The sequence below is a fragment of the Hemitrygon akajei genome, chromosome 21, assembly GCF_048418815.1.
Source record: "Hemitrygon akajei chromosome 21, sHemAka1.3, whole genome shotgun sequence".
NCBI classification, from domain to species: domain Eukaryota; kingdom Metazoa; phylum Chordata; class Chondrichthyes; order Myliobatiformes; family Dasyatidae; genus Hemitrygon; species Hemitrygon akajei.
This window is the reverse complement of record NC_133144.1, coordinates 12960199-12983446: the sequence shown is the minus strand read 5'-3', so window position 1 is coordinate 12983446 and position 23248 is coordinate 12960199. Positions and strand designations below refer to the sequence as shown.

At 43.3% G+C, this 23248-nt stretch overlaps 1 protein-coding gene across 1 annotated transcript in view; it reads right to left on the bottom strand.

Moving 5' to 3' along the window:
* The window catches only part of vps13c (vacuolar protein sorting 13 homolog C), a 389552-nt gene that overhangs the window by 26524 nt on the left and 339780 nt on the right, over positions 1-23248 (bottom strand). The window contains 1 exon segment of the mRNA XM_073024838.1: positions 22871-22985. Coding sequence (XP_072880939.1) covers positions 22871-22985 — 115 coding nt within the window.

Here is a 23248-nt window from a genome sequence, read left to right as displayed (position 1 = left end):
ATATTCGATAAGGTCTTGAATAAAAGATACATCAAGTTATTGGTAATGTGGTTAACCAGTGGAAGACAGATTATGATTGATGGCATTTCTCTTGTTGACAGTCAGTAGTGAACAGAGTGCCATTGGGCTGGATACTGGGCCAGCAATAGCTATATATTAACTAAGATTAGGAAGAGGGGACAAAGTGTAATGCACCCAAGTTTGCTGATGATACTAAACTGTATGGAAAAGCAAATTGTGCAGAGATGTGGGGAGTCTACAAGAAACATAGATAGGTTAACTAAGTGGGCAAGGGTTTGGCAGGTGGAGTATTATGTGGGTAAATGAGAGATCATCCACTTTGGAAGGAAAAACAGAAGATCAGATTACTATTTACAGTGTCTATACAGTTTTCACCCCCCTTGGAAGTTTTCATGTTTTATTATTTTACAATATTGAATCATAGTGGATTTAATTTGGCTTTTTTTGACACTGATCAACAGAAAGACTCTTTTGTGTCAAAGTGAAAACAGATCCCTACAACGTGATCTAAATATAAAACACAAAATAATGGATTGTATAAGTATTCACCCCCTTCAAGTCAGTATTTAGTAGCTGCATCTTTGGCAGCAATTACAGCTTGAATCTGTGTGGATAGTTCTTTATCAGCTTTGCACATCTGGACACTGCAATTTTTCCCCATTCTTCTTTACAAAAGGGTTCAAGCTCTGCCAGATTGCCTGGGGATCTTGAGTGAACAGCCCTTTTCAAGTCCAGTCACAAATTCTTAATTGGATTGAGGTCTGGACTCTGACTTGGCCACTCCAGGACATTAACTTTGTTGTTTTTAAGACATTCCTGTGTAGCTTTGGCTTTATGCTTGGGATCATTGTCTTCCAGGAAAACAAATCTTCTCCCAAGTTGCAGTTCTCTTGCAGACTGCATCAGGTTTTCCTCCAGGATTTCCCTGTATTTTGCTGCAATCATTTCACCCTCTACCTTCACAAGCCTTCTGGGGCCAGCTGCAGTGAAGTATTCCCACAGCATGATGCAGCCACCACCATGATTCACGGTTGGGATGGTGTGTTTTTAATGATGTGTGGTGTTTGGCTTAACCAAAGATAGCATTTCGTCTGATGGATAAAAAGCTCAATTTTGGTTTCATCACACCATAGAATCTTCTTTCAGCTGACTTCGCAATCTCTAAATAATTTTTTTTATATTGTACATAAGACTCCTGGATAACAAGGTTCTGTACACCTGTACTAAAACATCTTGCTCGTAAGCTCAAGCCTTTTGCATTGAAGGCCAACATTTCAATTGTCTTCTTTACTGTTAGGGGCACTTGTATGTTTACTTCAAAGTGTGCTGCACAAGGACACCCAGGGTGTTTTGTTCCACATTTCTCAATCAGTCACCATTTAAATAATATGCTGCTTCAGAAGATATGCTCACCCTTATCCGTAGTGTACCCTCTCTGCCATGTACCTGCCCACATATTTAGCTTGTGGAATCACATTCAGATCTATTTGCACCCCATAGCCTCATGTTGTTGACAAAGATATTGCAAAACTTCATACATTTAATATATATAGTGATTAGTGGGGTCACAAGCACTGATCCCTGCAGTACTTCACTAGTCACCACTTGCCATCTGCACAAAGCCCCATTTATTACTGTTCTCAATTTCAAGTCAGTTAATTATTTTACAATCTATGGCAATACAGTACCCCCAATCCCATGTGCTCACATTCACTATTAATGGTTCCAGTAAGATTAGATGACGGCACATTCAATAGCAGCAGGTTCTACAGGGCCAACAAAAGGTGTTATTGGCTTTTTTTAACTTATTTTTTATGATCTCAAGACCTGCTGGACATTAAGAACTTAAAAGTACTGTAGGTCTACCCCATCAGCGAGTTGCTCATTGGTGGAGACAATGAAGGAGCTGTGCATCATGCTGTGTCAAAGGCAGTATAAGGTCTAATGGCGATTTTGGTTGTCTTGGTCAATTTTGACCATCTTGGTTACAAGACCCTTTTGGACATTGTTAACATGGTATGCCACAAGTTCAATTCACTGATTTATTGGCAAAGTGCAGGGGCCATATTTTTTTGCATGAATGTATTTTACTGATAACTTAATGTGCTTGTTATATTGTATGTACAAGGACTAGGCCTCGAGCTGCAGTGTCGCCTGGGTACAGCCGGCAGGAGAGAGGCATCAGAGCCAGTGCACTCCACCAAGGGCAGTGTAGTGCAGCGTCCAGATTGGAGTTGGTGCTGCTACCTGGTGTTCACTCGGCAAATGACAAACTGCATTGTGGTCAACTGCAGATTTTGGTGGCATTTATGGCTAGCGTCTGGACTATTTTTTACTGTGTGGCTGAATCTCACTGATATCTTTATGTGTCTGCTATCTTGTATGTGCTATGTAGGCTTTGTGCTGTATGTTACTGTTGGTACAATCTTTTGCACCTTGGTCCCAGAGTAACATGGTTGAAAGACAATTAAACTTGAATCAAATGGAACTGAATTGAAAACCCAAATGCAATATGCCCACTGGTTCTCCATCATCTATTTCACCAGATACATGCTCAAATAACTCTAGGAAGTTCGTCCAACACAATTTCCTTTGCATGTTCCATTCACGCCTCTTCATCAGGAGTCCAGCCTCAGGATGTTCATCCAACAGCCTAACATTACACTAACATATGACAGCGCTATGACATTACAGAATTTAGTTTTTGACAGTAGACTTCCTGGTTCAAGAAGAACCAATACACTAAAATGTGAACAGAAATAATGCACTTTAAAAATAAGATTAAAGGGTTTTATTTTGTTTTGGCAGTTGTATATATGAACAGAAAATACATCTATGCTATCTAATTTCACATTTATCCCATTTTTTCACATTTATAAAGGAATCACTGATTGTTTTTAATGGTCAAGGTCTTAAAAGATTACATAATATTATCAGTATTTACTGTGGAGAAGATCAAGGAAGCAGACAGTAATGTCCTAATATATAGGTATGAAAGTGGAGGTGTTGGCAGTGCTGAGGCACATAAAAGTGGATAAATCCCTGAAGTTTAACCAACTCTAGGACACTTAACCTTACAATCTACCTCATTATGATTTTGCACTTTATTGTTTACCTGCACTGCACTTTTTTGGCAGCTTTTACATTTTATTCTGTATTGTATTGTTTTTCCTTATTCTGGCTCAATGTATTGTATAATGATTTGATCTGTATAAACAGTATGTAAGACAAGGTTTTCACTGCATCTTGATACCTATAACAATGACTATATACTATGACATTATAGGAAGCAAGGGAAAACTGTTGGGACCCTGGCAGAGATCATTGTAACTTGCTTAGCCACAATTGAAGTAATGAAAGAGTGGAGGGACCTGAAGGTTGGCCCTTCATTTAAGACAGCGTACAAGAACAAGAGGAACTAATATCAGTGGTGGGGAAGTTACTGGGCGGAATCAGAGATAAGATCTTTCTGCATTTGGGAGGACAAGCACTGATCAAGGATAGTCCTCATAGGTTTGTGGGTGGGAAATAGTATTTTTGCTTTTAATTAATTTTATGTTTTGGAGTTACAAAACATAACAGTGTTTAAGTTGAACAACTATCAATTGATGCATTTTGGAAAGCGACACAAGGCAAGAACATTCACAGTGGTCTTGGGGAATATTGCAGAACAGAAAGGGTACAAGGGCCTAGAGACAAAGGTAAACAGGGTGGTGAAGAGCGTATACTGCATGCTTGCCTTCACTGGAAAGGGCATTTGGTACAATAGCTGAGATGTCATATTACAGCTGTAAAATTCTCTGATAATTTTTAAGTTTTTCCCAGCTTTTTATAAAATACTCCTCAGGGTCAGTTTCAAAAACCTCACATAGATTTCAAAGTAGTTATGGAAAAAAGATAGTGATACATGCAAAATGCACAGTATGTGTTGCTTCATATTTCCTGCAATTTTCTCATGATTAAGATAGTGATATATCAGGAATAAAATGAGGGAAAGTCAATTTGATTAAAATAAGCAAGATCTCACAAAGGTAGACTGGGAGCACCTATTTGCAGGGAAGTCTACATCTGCAGTGTAAGCATTTAAAAGAGAAGTAATAACTATTCGGATAAAAGTTTTCCTGTAAGGGTGAAAGCCTTGGCTAACAAGTACTGGAAATCTTCGTTACCGAACAAACAAAAACATATAGCAGGCATAGAGGGGGAGGCTGGTCAGGAGTGTAAAGGTTATAGGGAGATGCTTGGAAATGAAATTAGCAAGACTTAGAGGGGTCATGAAATATCACTGGCAGGCAGGATTAAGGTAAATTCAAAGGTATTTTATAATTATAAAAAAAAAGACTAACCAGACAAACAGTAGAGTCCATTAGGAACAATGTGAGCTAGAACTAGAAGGTATGGGTGAATACTATTCACAAGGGGCACAGATTTTATAGTTGGAGGATTCAGCAAAGGGGAAGGTGAAACTCAACTGCAAGTCTACATGAAGAGAGGAGGTATCCAATATCTTAGATAAATAAATCCCTTAGGCCCAATAAGATTTATCCCAGACTAATGAGAGGCAAAATCTTGCACGCTGCTGAGATTTTTAAACCTTTGTTAAGCACAACTAAGGTATCAGTTTGACTGGAAGACTGGTCTCCACTTTCAAAGCAACCAGACATCAGTGGGAGTGGTACAGAAGCGTAGTAGTTAGCACAACACTTTACAGTACCAGTGACGCGGGTTCATTTCCTCCTGCTGTCTGTAAGGAGTTTGTGCACTCTCTTTGTGACCGCTTGGGTTTCCTCTGGTTCCCCCACCCACAGTCCAACAACGTACTGGTTTGTAGGTTAATTGTTTATTGTAAATTGCGCTGTGATTAGTCTAGCATTAAATTGGGACATTGCTGGGCTCAAAGGGCTTACACCACACTCTATCTCAATAAATAATTCAGTGGAAAGGGTTTCTGGAAAAGATTTCTGAGGGAGGGGATTAATGATCATTTGGAAAGGCAGGGAATAATCAGAGACAGCATGACCTTTTCCAAGGGCTGATCTTGTCTGACCAACCTGATTGACTTTGATAAAAAGGTAAAGAAGTATATTGAAGAGGGCAGTGCAGTAGATGCAGCTTAGTGAATTTCAGTAAGACGTTCAACAAGCTCAACATAGGAGACTAGTTGAAAAGGTCAAGGCCCATGGGATCCAGGATAAGTTGGCAGATATAATCCAAAAATTGGCTTCGGGATAGGCGACAGAGAGTGATGGCAGAGGGTTGTTTTGTGATTGGATGGCTGTGACTGTTGATGTCTCACAGGTATCAGTGCTGGAACCCTTACTGTTTCTAATATATATGAATGATTTGGATGTGGATGTGGGAAGCAGGATCAGTAACCTTACAAATGACATGAAGACGGGTGAATTGTTGAAAGGGGTGTATGGAGTGTCTAGAGAGGGGTAGCACCCTTGGTGGGGGGGCCTGCTGTGCCCTTTTCAGGGCAGCTCGTCCACCTTTGGTCCCCACCTGGTGCTCAGCTCTCACCTGTGGCTCCAAGTAGCTGTAACACATGTAGCAGTCACACCCCGGTAAACCATCTCAGCAGACAGGCCAAACCAGGTGAGGGTAGCCAACGGGTCTTTGACTCTCGGTGAGTTAGAGGATCTATCTATCCCAGCGTGTGAAGTCTGGCCCTGGCAGATTGAGCGGAGGAGACTGATTAATGGTCCAATGGTCAAGAAGGCAGACTGGTAGGCATTGTGCAGCGCTAAGAGCATGACAAGGCACTTAGACATCCTGATCATCCACTGAAGCAGGAGAGGTCTCCAGCCATAATGGCTGTCCGTATCACTGGATCAAGGTCTCTTCTGCCGAGAGAGTAGGATTGCCCCTGTGCAATGGCCGTTCCACTTAAAACTCCATCACGCACGGGTTTCTGTTGTGCGATTCGTCTCAGTCCAAACTCACCTCGTCAAGTCCTGTGGTGATGGGGGAGTGGTGAAGCAGCAGGTGGAGATGACCACTGGCAGTTGTAGTCACAAACCTGCACGTAGGCGGCCTTTGGACCAGTGGTCGTTCGTCTCTGTACCCAGGGCAGCAGAGACGTCTGTCAGCATCCAGGGCGACTGGGCAGCCCTTTTGAGGACAGCACTGCCCACCCTTGCATAAGGGAGGGGGTTAGAAAAGATAACCTGAATATTGCCTGCCCCACAACATCATCTGGCTAACTAGTCGCGGCTAGTGGATCATCTCCTTAGCGGTCGACATGCATCAAGAAAAACAAATCAAAGAAAACTCATCTTTGGAGCCTGGAACGCCCGCACCTTGCTGGATAGAGACAAGGTGGCAAGGCCTGAAAGACAAACAGCACTCATAGCGGCTGAACTTTGCCGTTATCGCTGCTCTCAGTGAGACCAGGTTTGCAGACGAGGGTTCATTACAGGAAGCAGTGAGTGGATATACTTTTGGAAAGGGAAACCACAGATTGATGACAGGATCCACGGAATAGGTTTTGCAGTCAAAACTCCTCTGCTGAAAAACATTCCTACTCTACCCAGTGGAATATATGAACGTATCATGAAGTCCACTTTCCTCTCAGCAAGTCCAGGTATATCACCATTGTCAGTGTCTATGCACCAACCCTCGTGAGTCCAGACGAAGACAAGGAAAGTTTCTACGAGGACCTGGGTTAAGTTATTCAGATAACCCCCGCCAGCAACAAACTCATCATCTTGGGCGACTGGGACAGAGTCCTTGGGAGACATGGGGTGGGAAAACTAAACAGCAATGGCCTGCTGCTTCTGAGCAAGTGTGCCGAGCACAACCTGTACGTCACTAACATGATGTTCAGACTTGCAAACAAGTACTATTATGGTCCGGTCCGGAGCCCGCATTCCGGGTCCTGATCCGGTCCACGGACTCCGGACTCCGGGTCTTGCAGCCATCCCTCCTGTCACCCTTAGGCCAAATAGGATCATCTTGGCTTAAGAAGGTGCACCTGTTGCCTATCAGCTGGCAGGCGGATATAAGGGACTCTGGGACTGTGCCTAGTTGGGGGGTTGTCCTGCTCTGAACCTGTTTTGTCCTGTTCGCTGGTTTGCCATGTTCCGAGGTGTTTCATCTGATCGGCTCTGTTCGTTCCGGTCGTCCCAGCTTGGAGGGCCCACAGCTTCATTCTCAAGTTCTGTGAGTCAGCCTTGGAGTCACCCCGGATCAAGTTCCCTCCCGATCCCTTGCCTCTGTCGGGTAGCAGGCTGGAATGCCGTTGCCCGGCAGGGGGACTCTGTCCCCTTCCTACTCCTCACCTCTGATGGGTTGTGCACGCTACCTGCCCAGGTGGCCTGCGCCTCGCCCAGGCCTCTGTGTTCCCGCCTGGGAGGTGGCCCTACCCAGGAGTATGCGGCCCACCCTGAGGTCTCTGCCCCTTCCTACCCCATGCTCCCTACAGGTTGTGCCCACACCTGCCCAGGTGTTCCACATCTTGCTCGGGCCTCTGTGTTCCTGCCTGGGAGGTGGCCCTGCCCAGGAGTTATGCGGCCGCCCAGGGAGCTCTCCTGCCTATCCATGGACTCCAAGACCCAGCCAAGCCACGGACTCCGGGATCCAGCCTAGCCACGGACTCCGGGATCCAGCCTAGCCACGCCTAGCCACGGACTCCAAGACCCAGCCCAGCCACGGACTCCGGGATCCAGCCCAGCCACGGACTCCGGGATCCAGCCCAGCCACGGACTCCGGGATCCAGCCCAGCCACGGACTCCGGGATCCAGCCCAGCCACGAACTCTCTGAACCCCAGAATTACCTAGCATGCCCCGTCTCTTTCGTACGCCCTGGTCTCCCCATCTGGTTCTATCCTTTAGTTATTCCTGTCCTGCCCCTAGTACTTCAGTGCCTGTGTCCTGCACTTGGGTCCAGCCTCATGTCCCCCTGTGACAAGTACAAAACAACCTGGATGGATCCCAGGTCCAAACACTGGCACCTACTCAACTATGTCACAGTATGCCAGTGTGACCTTCAAGACGTCACCATCACCCGGGCCATGAGAGGTGCTGAGTGTTGGACAGATCACAGGCTGGTTCAGTTGGTCCTCAACCTGCACATAGCCCCTTTGCATCGTAAGCAGCCAAAAGACTGTCAGAGAGTCATTCAACATCAGCAAACTGCAAGACCCAGGTCAAGTCCAATATTTTCAAGATGTACTGAATGAAAAACTCTCCGGCAATTCACCGCTTGTGGGAACCTATTCTGAAAAGTGAACACAGTTCAAAGATATTACCACACAAACTGCAACAACTGTACTTGGACTGAAAACCCGCCTGCATCAAGACTGGTTTGATGAAAACCACGAGACCATTTCAGCAGCCATTCAGGCCAAGAACAAGGCCTATGCAGACTGGCAAAATGACTCGTCATCTGCCACAAAGACAGACAAATTTAAACACCTGTAGTCCAATGTACGGGCAGAACAGCAAGAAATGCAGGACGAGTGGTGGCAGAGAAAGGCTGAGCAGGTGGAACGCTATGCAGACATGCATGCCACCAGAGAGTTCTTCAGCGCCATGAAGTCAGTTTATGGTCCTTCTAAATCAGGATGCTCCCCCTTGCCATCATTGGACGGGTCGAGCCTGATCAAAGACCAAGAAGGACTGAAAAACCACTGGGCTGAACACTTTTCCAACCTACTCAATAGGCCATGCACAGTTGATCCTGATGTCTTACAGCAGATCCCTCAGCAGCCAGTCCTGGATGACCTAGCCCTGCCACCCTCTACTGATGAGATCAAGAAAGCGATCTCACAGATGAACTCAAATGAAGCAACAGGTCAGGATGACATTCCTGCTGAGATCTACAAAGCATTAGGCCCAAATGCCTTACAGGCGTTCCAAGACATCCTGGAAGACATCTGGATCACAGAGGAGATGCCTGATGACTTCTGCGATGCCCTCATCAAGGCTCTCTACAAAAACAAGGGAAGCAAATCAGACTGCGGAAACTACAGGGGTATCTCACTGCTGTCCATCGCAGGCATGATTTTTGCCCACATTCTCCTGAACAGACTTGTCACTGTCTCGGAAAGGAACCTCCCGGAGGCGCAGTGTGGCTTTCGGTCAGAACGGAGTACAGTAGACATGATACTTGCCATGAGGCAAGTACAGAAGTGCATTGAGCAGAACAAGCCTCTTTACTTTGTCTTCATTGACCTGACAAAGGCATTTGACACTGTAAACAGGGAGGCTCTCTGGATCATCCTGAGACATTACAGATGCCCGAGGAAATTCGTAAAGATGATTCAGCTGCTCCATGACGGAATGACAAGACAGGCCCTTTGCAGTGGTGATATGTCAGCTGCATTTGCCATTTCCAATGGGGTGAAGCAGGGCTGTGTACTAGCCCCAGTCCTGTTCAATCTGTTCCTCACTTGCATGTTGTCACATGCTGTGAAGGAGGGAGTGTACATCACAAAGAAATTGACTCCAGGATCAGCAAGGTCAGCCAGGTTCTGGGGAGACTGCGTACCAGAGTGCACAATCAACACAACGTCCGCATCTCCGCAAAGCAGAAAGTCTACAGAGCTGTGGTCATCCCTTCTTTCCTATATGGATGTGAGACCTGGCCTCTGTACCGACGACACATCAAACAACTGGAGAAATTTCACATGCATGCCCTCCATTCCATCCTTGGCATTCGTTGGCAAGACCGTTTCTCCAACCTGGAGGTCTTGGATCACACGGAGTCCACCAGCATTAAGTCCCTGATCAACAGAGGCCAGATGCAGTAGGTGGGGCATGTCATCAGAATGGACGACCACTGTATGCCTCACCAGCTGCTCCATGGTGAACTAGAGGCCGGAAAGAGATCTCAAGGTCGCCCAGGCAAGTGCTACAAAGATACTGTGAAGGAAACCCTATGCTACTGTGGCATCCAGTCAAGGGAACTAGAAGCTGTGGCTGCTGACAGAACCCGCTGGCGAGCCCTGTGTTATGAAGCCTACACCAGTTTTGAAGACAGGTGCTGCCAAAAACTGATGGAAAACAGTGAGCGGCATCACAGAACAGCAGCCATAACAATGGACTTCCAGTGTCCCCATTGTGCTAGACTCCATGCTTCCAGACTGGGACTGCAGAGCCACCTCCATGTTCACAGATGAACTGCACAACAGCGTGTCTTCTTCCAATCCGAAGGACTACCACCATGTATGGTGGTCTTAGGCTACAGGGTGATATTGATGTGTTAGTGAAGCATGATTAATGAGTTAGTGTATTCTGGGAGCACTAATAAGGCTAGGACATACATCACGAATAGTAAAGTCCTACAGAGTATTGAGGAACAGATGGACCTTGGTGTGCAAGTCCAAAGATCCCTGTATGTGTCAGCACAGAGATAAATCAAGGCAGCATATGGATTACTGGCCTTCACCAATTGAGGCATTGAATACAAGATCAACAAGGTTATGCTCCCGTTTCATAAAATCTTTGTCAAACCTCAGATGGAATACTATGTACAGTTCTGTTCACCTCATTACAGGAAACATATGACACTGCTGGAGAGGATGCAGAGAAGGTTCATCAGGATGTTGCCTGTGATGGAAATGAAGACTGACTGGGTCTGTTTTCTCTGGAAAGACGGAGGTTAAGAGTAAATATGTTTGAGGTATACTTAATTATGAAGCGTACAAGGCATATTGCAGGAAACTTTATCCCTTATTATAAGTAGGTAAAAGGAGGGGACATAGATTTAGTTTTGGAGTAAGAGAATTAGAGGAGATTTGAGGGGGACTCAGAGTGTGATGAGTACCTGAACTGCATTGGCTGAGAAGCAGAGTCACTGAAGTGTGTAAACAAACATTTGCATTGCCCCTGATAGAAGGCAACAGGCCCAAGTGCTAGATAGAGGATCGGATTAATGTGGATGGTGCCCACTGGTCAGAATGAGCCAAATGGCTTGTTTGTGCACTGTCTGACTTAATCATCTAAATGTCATTTTACAGTATTTCAGATCATGTAGACATTGGTCTATTATTCAACTGTAGAGCAAGACCAACAAAATAAAGATAATTCTCAAAAATAATCAAACTGTAACTGAATACAATAAAGCAAACTGTAGAATCACAATTAAAATACAATCCATATTTATTTTAAATATAGGTGATGATTATTATTCATACAATATGTGGAAATTAATAATCAGAATAGAAAAAGAACCAGCCAGACGGAAGAGTCATAAGATTAACTATTAGTCTTTCAGAATATACAATGGATTCCAGTTAATTAGGACACATCATGACCAGTACATTTTGGCCCCATTAAGTTTCATGGAAAGAGATACAAGGGTATTAACATTTAACTGAGTAACAAATTATGTATTTAAATGAAATACAGAACAAATAAGAACATTACAATGCTACTGCAACATTATAAAACTGTGCATTGACTCCTAATGGTTATCCATGGAAGAATTCATTCAGCGTATGCTGTCATGTTCTTTCGATTGACTATAATTATCAAAATCAGTGCAGACAACTAGTGCAGAGACTGGACTACTTTCATACAATGCTTTCAATGATTGCATCATCCAAATCTTAATCTTCAAGATGATTGCTGATACCTTTATATTCTTTGTAGATCCTACTTGTTGAAGTAGTGAAATCGTTTCATTTTCAGTCCTGGCCATTTCTGGCATTTCCAAGCCTGAATACTTGAAGCCACAGTGAGCAAAAAAGTTCTGAATTGACTTCCTGCTTATTTCTTTCCAACTGTCAGTGATAAAAATCACTGCTTTTTGAATGCAAACTCATGCAACTGATGCTATTTAAAAATTGTTCACTCTAAGCACAGTGTAGTGTCTAACAGCCACACAAGGGCATGCAACTGACACTAGATAAAAAACTGGTCGACAACCATCTCATGTTCCAATTTAGCACCATAGTGTCCCAAATAAAACAAAGGGAATCTCGGCTATTTTCTCAATGAGCTTTGTTCTTTAAGAGTTGTCCTAAATAAATGGCTGCCCCAATTAACTAAAATCCACTGTATTTCCTTCATGGAATTTCTTTCATGGAATTTACAATTTGAATGTTTACTGTTGAGATGATAGATTCATTTGTTTTGCCAAGTTTATCCAAAATGCAGTCACTTAAAATGGAATATAACACTGTAATAGATGATAGATCCAATAAATTTATATATTACAAATCTAAATGTATTTACATTTGGTGCTAATATGCAAAAATAAACAGATTACGAAAAGCAGAAAGGTAAAAAGTCAGAAGGACATTTGAAATCTCAATCCATATCGTGCTGCATGAGTAAAGAGAGAAGGGAAAGACATTAGAATTTTGCCATATTAAAAGGTAAAGGATCATACGTTTTTCATTCAGCAATTTTTGTCAAAAGTAAAATAAACAAAGATTCAAAGTGAAAAGAAAGCTGTTTAAGGTGGGGCAGAGAGAGAGATCATTTAGAAGGGGAGACACAAGAAGGCATTAACCATAACAAAGCAGCCTCCCATTTGTTCTCATGATCATTGTAAATCGCATTTAATTTCTAATAATGGCAATTACACTGTTGAGTAAAGTCTTAGGGTGCCTAAGACTTTTGCACAGTACTGCATTTGTCCATGTGAAGTGGAAAAAAGGCTTATAAATCTGGTAGGAGCAAAGGATATTGGGGATGGCTAGGGTGAAGCACCGCGGGAGGGGCACGGGACAGGTGGTGAAGGACTGCCAGTGGCAGGGGGTGGCGTGGGTGCAGACACACCAAGCCCCGAGACACCAGGCAAAGTCATTTGATTCTAAACAATTGGTTTACTGATCATTGCAGAATGTCTCTCTGGTGCTTCCCACAACCTTTCCTCTCCTTTCCACTTTTCCCAACCATGATTCCCTTCTCTCTGCCCCTTCGAACTCTCAGTCCACAATAGAGACCCATATCAGAATCAGGTTTATCATCACATGATTTTTTTTGCAGCAGTACAGAGCAATACATAAAATTACTACAGTACTGTGCAAAAGTCTTAGGCACCCTAGATATATGTATATGTATGCACACACCTAAAACTTTGAATAAAAATATAAACTACAAATGTGAAAAATCTAATAAATATAAAATACAACAGAACCATCAGATTAAACTGTGACAGGGCTCGAGGTATCAATCCTCTGTACTGTAACCTCACTCGTAACCTGTGTTCCTTTTTTTGTAGCTTTTATATCCTCTTTACAACTTACTTTCCTACCTACCTTTTGTTTAATCAACATAATTAGCAATGATACCTTTATCGCCTTCATGAATATCGTGAATAAATAGAGGTCCCAGCAACAATCCTTGCAGTAAACCATATGTTATATCTCACCAGCCAGAAAAATGACTCATTTATAACTCTGGTACCACAAATCTCTGGTAGTCACAAAGGATTACAATATGCAGGTACAGGTAGATTGGGAAAATCAGGTGGGTGCTTGTTGCCAAGAGAGACAATAATACAGGATAAGGAAATGGCAGATGAACTAACTAAGTATTATTTTCACTGTGAAAGACACTAACAGAATGCCAGAAGATTGAGAGTGTCAGGGGACAGAAGTGAGTGCAATTGCTATTACTAGAGAGAAGGTGCTTGTGAAGGTGAAAGGTCTGAATGTTGATAAGCCACATGGACCAGATGGACTACACTCCAAGCTTCTGAAAGAGGTAGATGAAGAAGTTGTGGAAACATTAATAAAAATCTGGTTTCTGGCATGGCTCTGGAGGACTAGAAAATTGCAAATTCACTCTTTAAAAAGGGAGGCAGAGGAAAGGAAAGTATAGGGCAGTTAGCCTGACAGTGGCTGGAAAGATATTGGAGTTGATCGTTAAGGGTGAGGTCGCAGGGCACTTGTAGGCACATGATAAAATAGACCAAAGTTAGCATTGTTTCTTTAAGGAAAAATCTGTGGAAATCTTTGAGGAAATAACAAGCAGGATAAACAAAGGAGAATTGGTAGATATTGTGTACTTGGATATTCAGAAGGCCTTTGACAAGGTTCCACATATGAGGCTGCTTAACAAGATACAAGCCAAGGGTATTACAGGAAAAACTAGCATAGATAGAGGATTGGCTGACTGGCAGAAGTTGAAGAGTAGGAATAAAGGAAGCCTTTTCTGGTCTGCTGGTGACTAGAGATTGGTTCTGCAGGGGTCAGTATTAGGACTGCTCCTTTTTACATTATATGCCAATAATTTGGATAATGGAATTGATGGCTGAGATGAAGATCTTTTTATCTAAGAAAAAATGTTTTTTGTCATTGAGGTCTATCCATCAGTAGGTTCAGGGGGCTCGATGTGGAACATTTATTTAAGCACAGCCCCTCAAATTTCTCATTTGAAATAGAGGGAGGCCCTTGGCCCAATGTCTTGGTTGGCTCTCAGGAAGATTGCATCAGTCACTTTCTCTGCATTTCTTATAAATATTCTCTCTCTCACACAAGAGAACCCACCTGTTACAAGATCAATTTGCAGTTAATCTAACAGCACTCTTTGAAATGTTGAAGAAAACTGGAGCGCTGGAGGAAAGTAACAGTGAAAGCTGATTGCTGGGCCACCCCGATGCTAAATTTTCTTAAATGGGAATAAATTGCATTTTGAACTGTTTTATGAGAGAAGTGAGCTTATGATGAAATAAAGTGAGGAAAACAGAGTGGTGAAAGAATCATTGGAAATGCTCGAGATGGCAGGCTATAAATTTGGGTGCTGAAAGCCTGCATCACAGAAAGGAGAACATTAAGTGGCACAAGAAACTACAGATGTAGGTATGGAGCAACAAACAGTCTGCTGGAGGAAGGTGTGAGTCAAGCACGCTGTGGGGGGTGTGGAGGTGGGAAGGAACTGTCTAATTGTAGGAAAATTCATTTCCTCCCACAGATGCTGCTTGATCCACTGAATTCCTTCAGTAGATTGCTTGTTGAATTTCAAGTGATGGCAGAGACACATTATGTTCTATTTTACACAGAAAGGCACCACAAAACTGTGACTTAGAATAAAGCAGAGTGGTGCCACTTACTTTGTGGTCTGTGATATTGGATTGAACGAGAGAAAGCCCCTTTTTTGGAAAGAAGACTGAGAAAAGAACTCTGAGAACAAATGCACACTGGTTTCTCCACTCACTATGATCCTGCCAGACACAATGCATTCCTAGCACATGTATTCAAAGATTCAAAGCACATTTATTATCAAAGAATGTATAAATTACACAACCTTGAGATTTATTTTGCTTACAGGTAGCCACAAAGGAAGAAACCTGAAAGAATCCAAATTAAAGAAAAAAAATAGATAGTCCAACACCCAATGCACAAAAGAAAGTGAAAAAACACAAATCATGCAAACAATTGAAGTGAGCTACAAGTGTATTGCAACAAGTGAAATATTACAATAGAGGAAGCTAATGTCTAGAGAGAAAGATACAGAGGACAATAGATACTACTCAACAAAATATACTGCTGTGGTACTGGGACTTCCCAGGTGTAGACTGTGTGGCATGGCTGTTATGAGTTAATGACCCTGTGTTTAATGTGGAATAGTTCATATTCCACATTCTGTGTGCCACTGCAGAACTGTCAAACATGGGGAGAGCACTCAGCAACCATTAGAGAACAGCACTGGAAGATATAATATATGCCCAAAGTTAAATCCATTATAAAAGTGTTAGAAACTAATCACAAACAAGAGAAAATCTGCAGATGCTGGAAAACCAAACAACACACACAAAATGCTGGAGAAACTTGGAAAAGAGTACAGTCGACGTTTTGGTGCGAGACCCTTCATCAGGACTGGGGGAAAAATATGAGGAGTCAGAGTAAGAAGATGGGGGGGGAAGGGAGGAAGAAACACAAGGTGATAGGTGAAACTGGGGGAGGGGAGCAAAGAGCTGGGAAGTTGATTGGTGAAAGAGATACATGGCTGGAGAAGGGGAAAACTGATTGGAGAGGGCAGAATGTCATGGAAGAAAGAAAAGGGGGAGGAGCACCAGGAGGTGATGGACAGGTAAGGAGATAAGATGAGAGGGGGAAATGGGAATGGGGAATAATGAGGGGAGTCATTACTGGAAGTTTGAGAAATCGATGCTCATGCCATCAGGTTGGAGGCTACCCAGATGGAATATAAGGTATTGCTCCTCCAAACTGAGTGCAGCCTCATCGTGACAGTAGGGGAGGCCATAGACTGACATGTTGGAATGGAAATGGAAAGTAGAATTAAAATGGTTGGCCACTGGGAGATCCTGTTTTTTCTGGCAGAGATAGGTGCTCAGCGAAGCAGTCTCCCAATCTACTTTGGGTCTCACTATACCAGGAGCATCACACATAGTAGATGACCCCAACAGACTCACAGGTGAAGTGTCGCCTTACCTGGAAGGAATGTTTGGGGCCCTAAATGGTAGTGAGTAAGAAGGTGTAGGGGCAGGTGTACTACTTGTTCTGCTTACAAAGATAGAGCCAGGAGGGAGATCAATGGGGAGGGACAAATGGACAAGGGAGTTGCATAGGGAGCAATCCCTGCGGAAAGCAGAAAGTGGGGGGAGGAGGCTGGAGGTAAAGATGTGCTTGGTGATGGGATCCTACTTGAGAAGGTGGAAGTTACGGGGAGAATTATGTGCTGGACGCGGAGGCTGGAGGGGTGGTAGGTGAGGCCAAGAAGAACCCTATCCCTGGTGGGCTGGCGGGTGGATGAAGTGAGGGCAAACATGCGTGAAATGGAAGAGATGCTGTTGAGGGCAGCGTTGATGGTGGAGGAAGGGAAGCCTCTTTCTTTGAGGGGGGAGGACATCTTAATTCTGGAATGAAAGGCTTCATTTTGAGAGCAGATGCAGGTGAAACGGAGGAATTGAGAGAAGGGGAAGGCATTTTTTACAAGTTACAGGGTGGGAAGAGGTATAGAAAGTCAGTGGGTTTATAATAGACATCAGTAGAGAAGTTGTCTCCAGAGAAGAGACAGAGAGACCCGGAAAGGGGAGGGAAGTGTCAGAAATAGACCAGGTAAATTTGAAGGCAGAGTGGACTGTTGTCTTCTGATGGCCTGCTGATCTCCTCCAGCATTTTGTGTGCATTGCATAAATGTGTTAGATACTGCAGAAGGAAACACCTGGGAAGAGAAAGTTAGGTCGAAGAAACATTTTTAGTAGGATAGGTAGAAGAGGTTTTAACAGGCGAGTGCTTGCTACATAGAGATAGAGAGCCACAGGCCAGATGGATGTGCTGTCAGCAACAGGAAAGGAGCTCATAGGGGCAGTGCTGCTGGCTGGATCCTCCACTGTGGTGGCAGAACTCGTAGCTCTAAAGGGGGCTAATGTCATGGGAAGGGTTGACATTAAACTAAAAGAAAGAGGATGTGCTGGAGCTTTTGGAAAGCATCACATTGGATAAGTCGCCAGGACCGGATGAGATGTACCCCTGGCTACTGTGGGAGGTGAGGGAGGAGATTGTTGAGCCTCTGGCGATGATCTTTGCATCAACAATGGGGATGGGAGAGGTTCCGGATGTTGTTCCTTTATTCAAGAAAGGGAGTAGAGATAGCCCAGGAAATTATAGGCCAGTGAGTCTTACCTCAGTGGTTGATAAGTTGATGGAGAAGATCCTGACAGGTAGGACTTATGAACATTTGGAGAGGTATAATATGATTAGGAATAGTCAGCATGGCTTTGTCAAGGGCAGGTTGTGGCTTACGAGCCTGAATGAATTTTTTGAGGATGGGACTAAACACATTGATGAAGGAAGAACAGTAGATGTAGTGTATATGGATTTCAGCAAGGCATTTGATAAGGTACCTCATGCAAGGCTTATTGAGAAAGTAAGGAGGCATGGGATCCAAAGGGACATTGCATTGTGGATCCAGAACTGGCTTGCCCACAGAAGGCAGAGTAGTTGTAGACGGGTCATATTCTGTATGGAGGTCGGTGACCAGTGGTGTGCCTCAGGGATCTGTTCTGGGACCCCTACTCTTTGTGATTTTTATAAATGACCTGGATGAGGAAGTGGAGGGATGGGTTAGTAAGTTTGCTGATGACAAAGGTTGGTGGTGTTGTGGAGGGCTGAGCGGGACATTGATAGGAAGCAAAACTGGGCTGAGAAGTGGCAGATGGAGTTCAACCCATGTAATTATGAAGTCGTTCATTTTGGTGGGTCAAATATGATGGCACAATATAGTATTAATGGTAAGACTCTTGGCAGTGTGGGGGATCAGAGGGATCTTGGGGTCCAAGCCCATAGGACACTCAAAGCAGCTGCACAGGTTGACTCTGTGATTAAGAAGGTGTACGGTGTATTGCACTTCACCAATCGTGGAATTGAATTTAGGAGCCGAGAGGTAATGTTGCAGCTATATAGGACCCTGGTCAGACCCCACTTGGAGTACTGTGCTCAGTTCTGGTCGCCTCACTACAGGAAGGATGTGGAAGCCAAAGAAAGGGTGCAGAGGAGATTTACAAGGAAGTTGCCTGGATTGTGGAGCATGCCTTATGAGAATAGGTTGAGTGACATCAGCCTTTTCTCCTTGTAACGACGGAGGATGAGAGGTGACCTGATAGAAGCGTGTAAGATGATGAGAGGCATTGATCATGTGGATATTTAGAGGCTTTTTCCCAGGACTGAAATGGTTGCCACAAGAGGACACAGGTTTAAGGTGCTGGGGAGTAGGTACAGACAGGGGCGTATCTATGGAAAATAGTGCCTATGGCAAGCACTGAAATTGCACCCCTGTCCAAACATCTGACACCCATCTTTTAGATAACTTTACCATAATATCAGCTCAAAAATACAAGTCAAGCTCATTAATCTTTTAATTAACAAATTATGGCACTACATGAAAATTATAACTGCCTTCCTTGCTCTTACTGATGCAAATTGGTCTATGATGTGATCAAAGTCAGTTTTTTCAGTTTCTTCTTTTTCTACGCTCAGCAGAGCAAGATCACAGATTCTGCCTTGACCCGTGGAGGCTCTCAAATACGAAAGTATTAGTTTTAACTTGCTGAATGATCTCTCTCAGCTGGTGATGGAAACTGCTATGATTAGCATTATCTGAATAGCAATACGATGATTAGGGAAGATGCTCTCATCTTCATACCAAACAATAAATTCAAGAAGCTCTTCAGGTCTTGATATTTTTATGTTGACCCGCCTTGATAGCAACATTCTGCAATCCAAAATTTCTTCATATAGCTGCTGTCCATCAACAATTTGCACAAATTTTCACACTTCTTCTTTAGGTCATTACTGTCACCGTAACACAGTCCCTCGACATCGAGAAGGAACCCAAACTTGGCGTCAGTGTTGTGCAAACGAGCGAGCCTTTCGTCCATTTCTCTGTGAAGACGGTCGAGTGTTCCCTTCATGACTTTCCATTTCCTCCTTAGCTTTTAACCCAGCGTCTCTCGAGTTCCCATCAGCCATTCGTTTCTTTCATCTCTGACGTCTTTCAAATTCAATATTCCACTCCTGACAGAGACCGACTCCTTCTTCAAGTGACTCACTGACCAACGCTTCTCTTTCATCATAAAAATTATCTCGGAGGGCTTTTAAATCCAGGGCAGCATCATGGAAGTTCATGCTAGGATCCTGCAGCCTCTTTTGAATACGGTCAATGCGATTAAGTACTTTGTTCCAAAATCCTAGCAAAATCAGAAAATTATAACTCAACATGCGATTGTACAGCTGTCTTGCATCACTTCTTGTTTCATTGGTCTTGTTTTCACTGTCTATCATCTCCTGGAGAACTTGAAGTATCTCCTCAAGATACTTGTTGACGGGCTTCACTGCTTCTGTCCTTGCACTCCACCTGGTTTCGGACTCCGACTTAACAACCACAGGCACGGCGTTTTTGAGTTTTTCCCCATCGCTGTATTGAATGAAAGAAAAACACGTAGAGAGCTTCTATGGTTCCAAAAATCTTGACCATCATTGTATCCTGCTTCGCTGCATTTACACCCACCAAGTTGAGTGAGTGATTGTCGCAATTCACAAGCACTGCCAGGTTGTTTTTCTCACTTATTCTTTGATGAACACCATTTCTGTGTCCGCCATCACAGCAGCGTTGTCATAGCACTGTGACCGACAATCTGGTAGCTCCATTTCGTCCTTCTCTAGCTGTTTCAAGATGTCTTCAACTAAGCTCTCAGCATCCTTCTGGCTTATCTGGATAAAACCAAGGAAGGACTCTCTAACACGACTGTTTTCCTCTCAAAATCAACTTCCACATACCTCACTACTTCTGATATTTGCTCACAGTGTGCCTGATCAGGAGTCGAGTTGAACATGAGACCATAGTACTTGGCTTTACGAATGCCTCTCAGTAAACTCTGGCGAACAGTGGATGCCATCATGTGGATGAATTCGTTCTGAACACCCGGTGAAAGATAAGACGTGGATCCAGGATGACTTTCCAAATGAGTGAGGTGTTCTTTTATGACAGGGTCAAAGATGGCCAGTAGTTTCAGTAAGCCAAGGAAATTTCCCACATTGGAGTCATCGTCTAGCTGAAGTGACTCCCTGTGTCCTCGCAAAGCCAGGTTCTGAGTCGCAAGGAATTTTATGCAGTGAAGGATTCTCGTCAAGATATCACACCACTTCGGTATTTCCTTCTCAATCTGTAACTGAAATACAGTGTCAATAACTCCTCTGTTCCCAGCTAAATTCCTTTCCACTGTGTGAAGCATTCCCAATGATTCTTGGCATTTTCATGAACACTAATCCTTCCAGGTGCTTTCCACTGGTTGAATCCACTTTCCTGCTCCAATGAGGATTGATGGTCTGACCGGGAATAGAGAAGACAACAAATACAAAATGCAGACTTTTTAGAAGGGGAATCGACCAGCCAGGTGCGAGTCACTTCCTCACCACAACCATTTCCCAATTTCCTCTTGAACCAAGTTTTGTTCATTGAGTGGTTATTTGTTGGTAGGAAAGACCCCTCACTGTTCTTGAAATACTTCAAACCCAGCTATATTATTTCTGTTCTCAACGCGTCAGGCAGAATTGCTTTTCCAGTGTCCTTGTCGAACTTCTGAAGCCCAATGTCATGCTGTTCAATCACTTCTGGTATGACAGTTCAAGGCTCTTTGACACCATCCAGTTCACTAGGTTCAGTGTCGTCAGGTTCAATCTCGTCAATAGACTGAACATCACCACCACCACCACCATCGTCTTCCCCTCCTGTCATGTCCACGTTCTCTGTGGCAGCCTCACTCTTAATCTCGTCATACTTGGATTTATCTGACTTGACTTTCTCCTCGGCTTGTGACACATTTGTACTTGATCCACCTTCAGATTCTAACAGACTTGTAGCAAGTGCAGGTGACTCCATGGAACGTGTCGAACTACTTGATCAGGGCTTTTCCAAGAAGGGCACGAAGAACTTGCTTGACTTCTTGGCTTCCTCCGCCTCCAACTTTTGTTTCTTCCGTCCTTCCGCTCCACTTTACTTCTTCTTTGTGAAGTAATGTTTCACGGTCTTCTTACACAATGCTCTGAAATAAGGCCATCCTAGTGCTTCTCATTCACGATAATCAAAGACAGATCATATATCTGAAGAAAATTCTTTTTTCACTATCCGAGGATGACTTTAATAGAAACTGCTCAGTGGTGCCCAGGGCACATGCCATACCTTAGATATGCCACTGGTACAGAGGAGATGTCAGGGGTAAGTCTTTTTATGCAGGAAATGGTGAGTGAGTGGAATGGGCTGCTGGCAACAGTGGTGGAGGCGGATATGATAGGGTTTTTTAAGAGACTTTTGGATAGGTACACAGACCTTAGAAAAATAGAGGACTATGGGTAAACCTGGCAATTTCTAAGGCAGGGACATGTTCGGCACAACTTCATGGGCCAAAGGGCCTGTATTATGCTGTAGGTTTTCTATTTTTTTTAAATTAAAGTTGTCTTGCTGGATTAGTGCACGAATGAAATGCAACAACAATGAATGGAAATTGCACAAGATAATTGGTAACTGACATCTTCCACTGTCCCAGCAAATCAGCTAACAACTTACAGCTAATGGTGAAATCCCAACGACAGACTTTTGAGCATTATCTTGGGACATAATGAGAGTGATCAGATTCATAGATATTACTAAAATGGGAGCACTTGGGATCAGCAAACAAAACATCCAAAAAAAAAGGCAATTAAAGAAATAAAATTCTCTTCAAGCAGTATGTCAGAACTTCAGCAAATGAAGCTTATGACAGTTTTTGGGTTGTGGAAATATGCCCTCAATGGAGTCACAAATCTCTCCCCAAAAATGAGATACAGAACAAAAGTCAAGAAAATTGTATGGATGAAAAGGTAAATAAATCAACACAAAATTTATTTTAGCAGCCTGCATTTCCTGGTGCATGCACAGATGATACCGTTGTACTATGGAAAATCACCATCTGTACAGGTGCTACACATGAGAAAAATGAGACATCAAATCTATGGTGATATTACACTCAGCCACGACCAAGCACACCCATTCCACAGCAGCTGTCAAAGCCGGGAAAATGCAGAAAAAGGTTATTCAACCTTTGATGGTATGAGCAAACACAGTTCAGAGAAGGCGGGAGCGGGGATGGACCCAACTAAATGAGAGTAGAGTGGGAATGGAACCAGCTCAGAGTTGGGAGTGGAAACACACCCAGAGTGCGGGGAGTGGAAATACACCCAGTTAAGAGCACAGAGCTAGGAAGGACCGATCAGCAAGTTCAAAACAGTCAATGCCATCATGTTTCACTTATGCCATCTTAAATGCCAGAATTTGATGGCAGAACAACTTGAGAGTTGAAGCTTCATGTTTCAGAAAACTCAAGATTTTGTATACCTATTACAATTCAGTAATTTAATTTTTCTGCTTTTCAATGATTAGCAGCATAGCTTACCTCAAACAGGTGACAACCCTCAGATTCTCTTCGATTGTAGGGCCTAATAATCCCATCGTCATGAATATATCGAGGAGGGCGGAGTTTACTCACATCTTCAGTCGATTCTGCCACCCTGTATAAACAAATGATGGTTAACTATAATTCCTTATCTAGTACCTGACTATTTCATTAAACTCAAGATTTACCAAAAGGGTCAAATGAAAGTTGCTGAAGCAAATACATTTTGAAGTAATCAAGCATGAGTATTTTCAAGGTCTATTGTGCATTAAAATTTAAAATATTCTCCATCATAATTGATGTTGTGCTCCTCATGAATACACATGATGTACATTGGATGATAGCAATAAAGATTTAATGTACAATAAACTAATATTT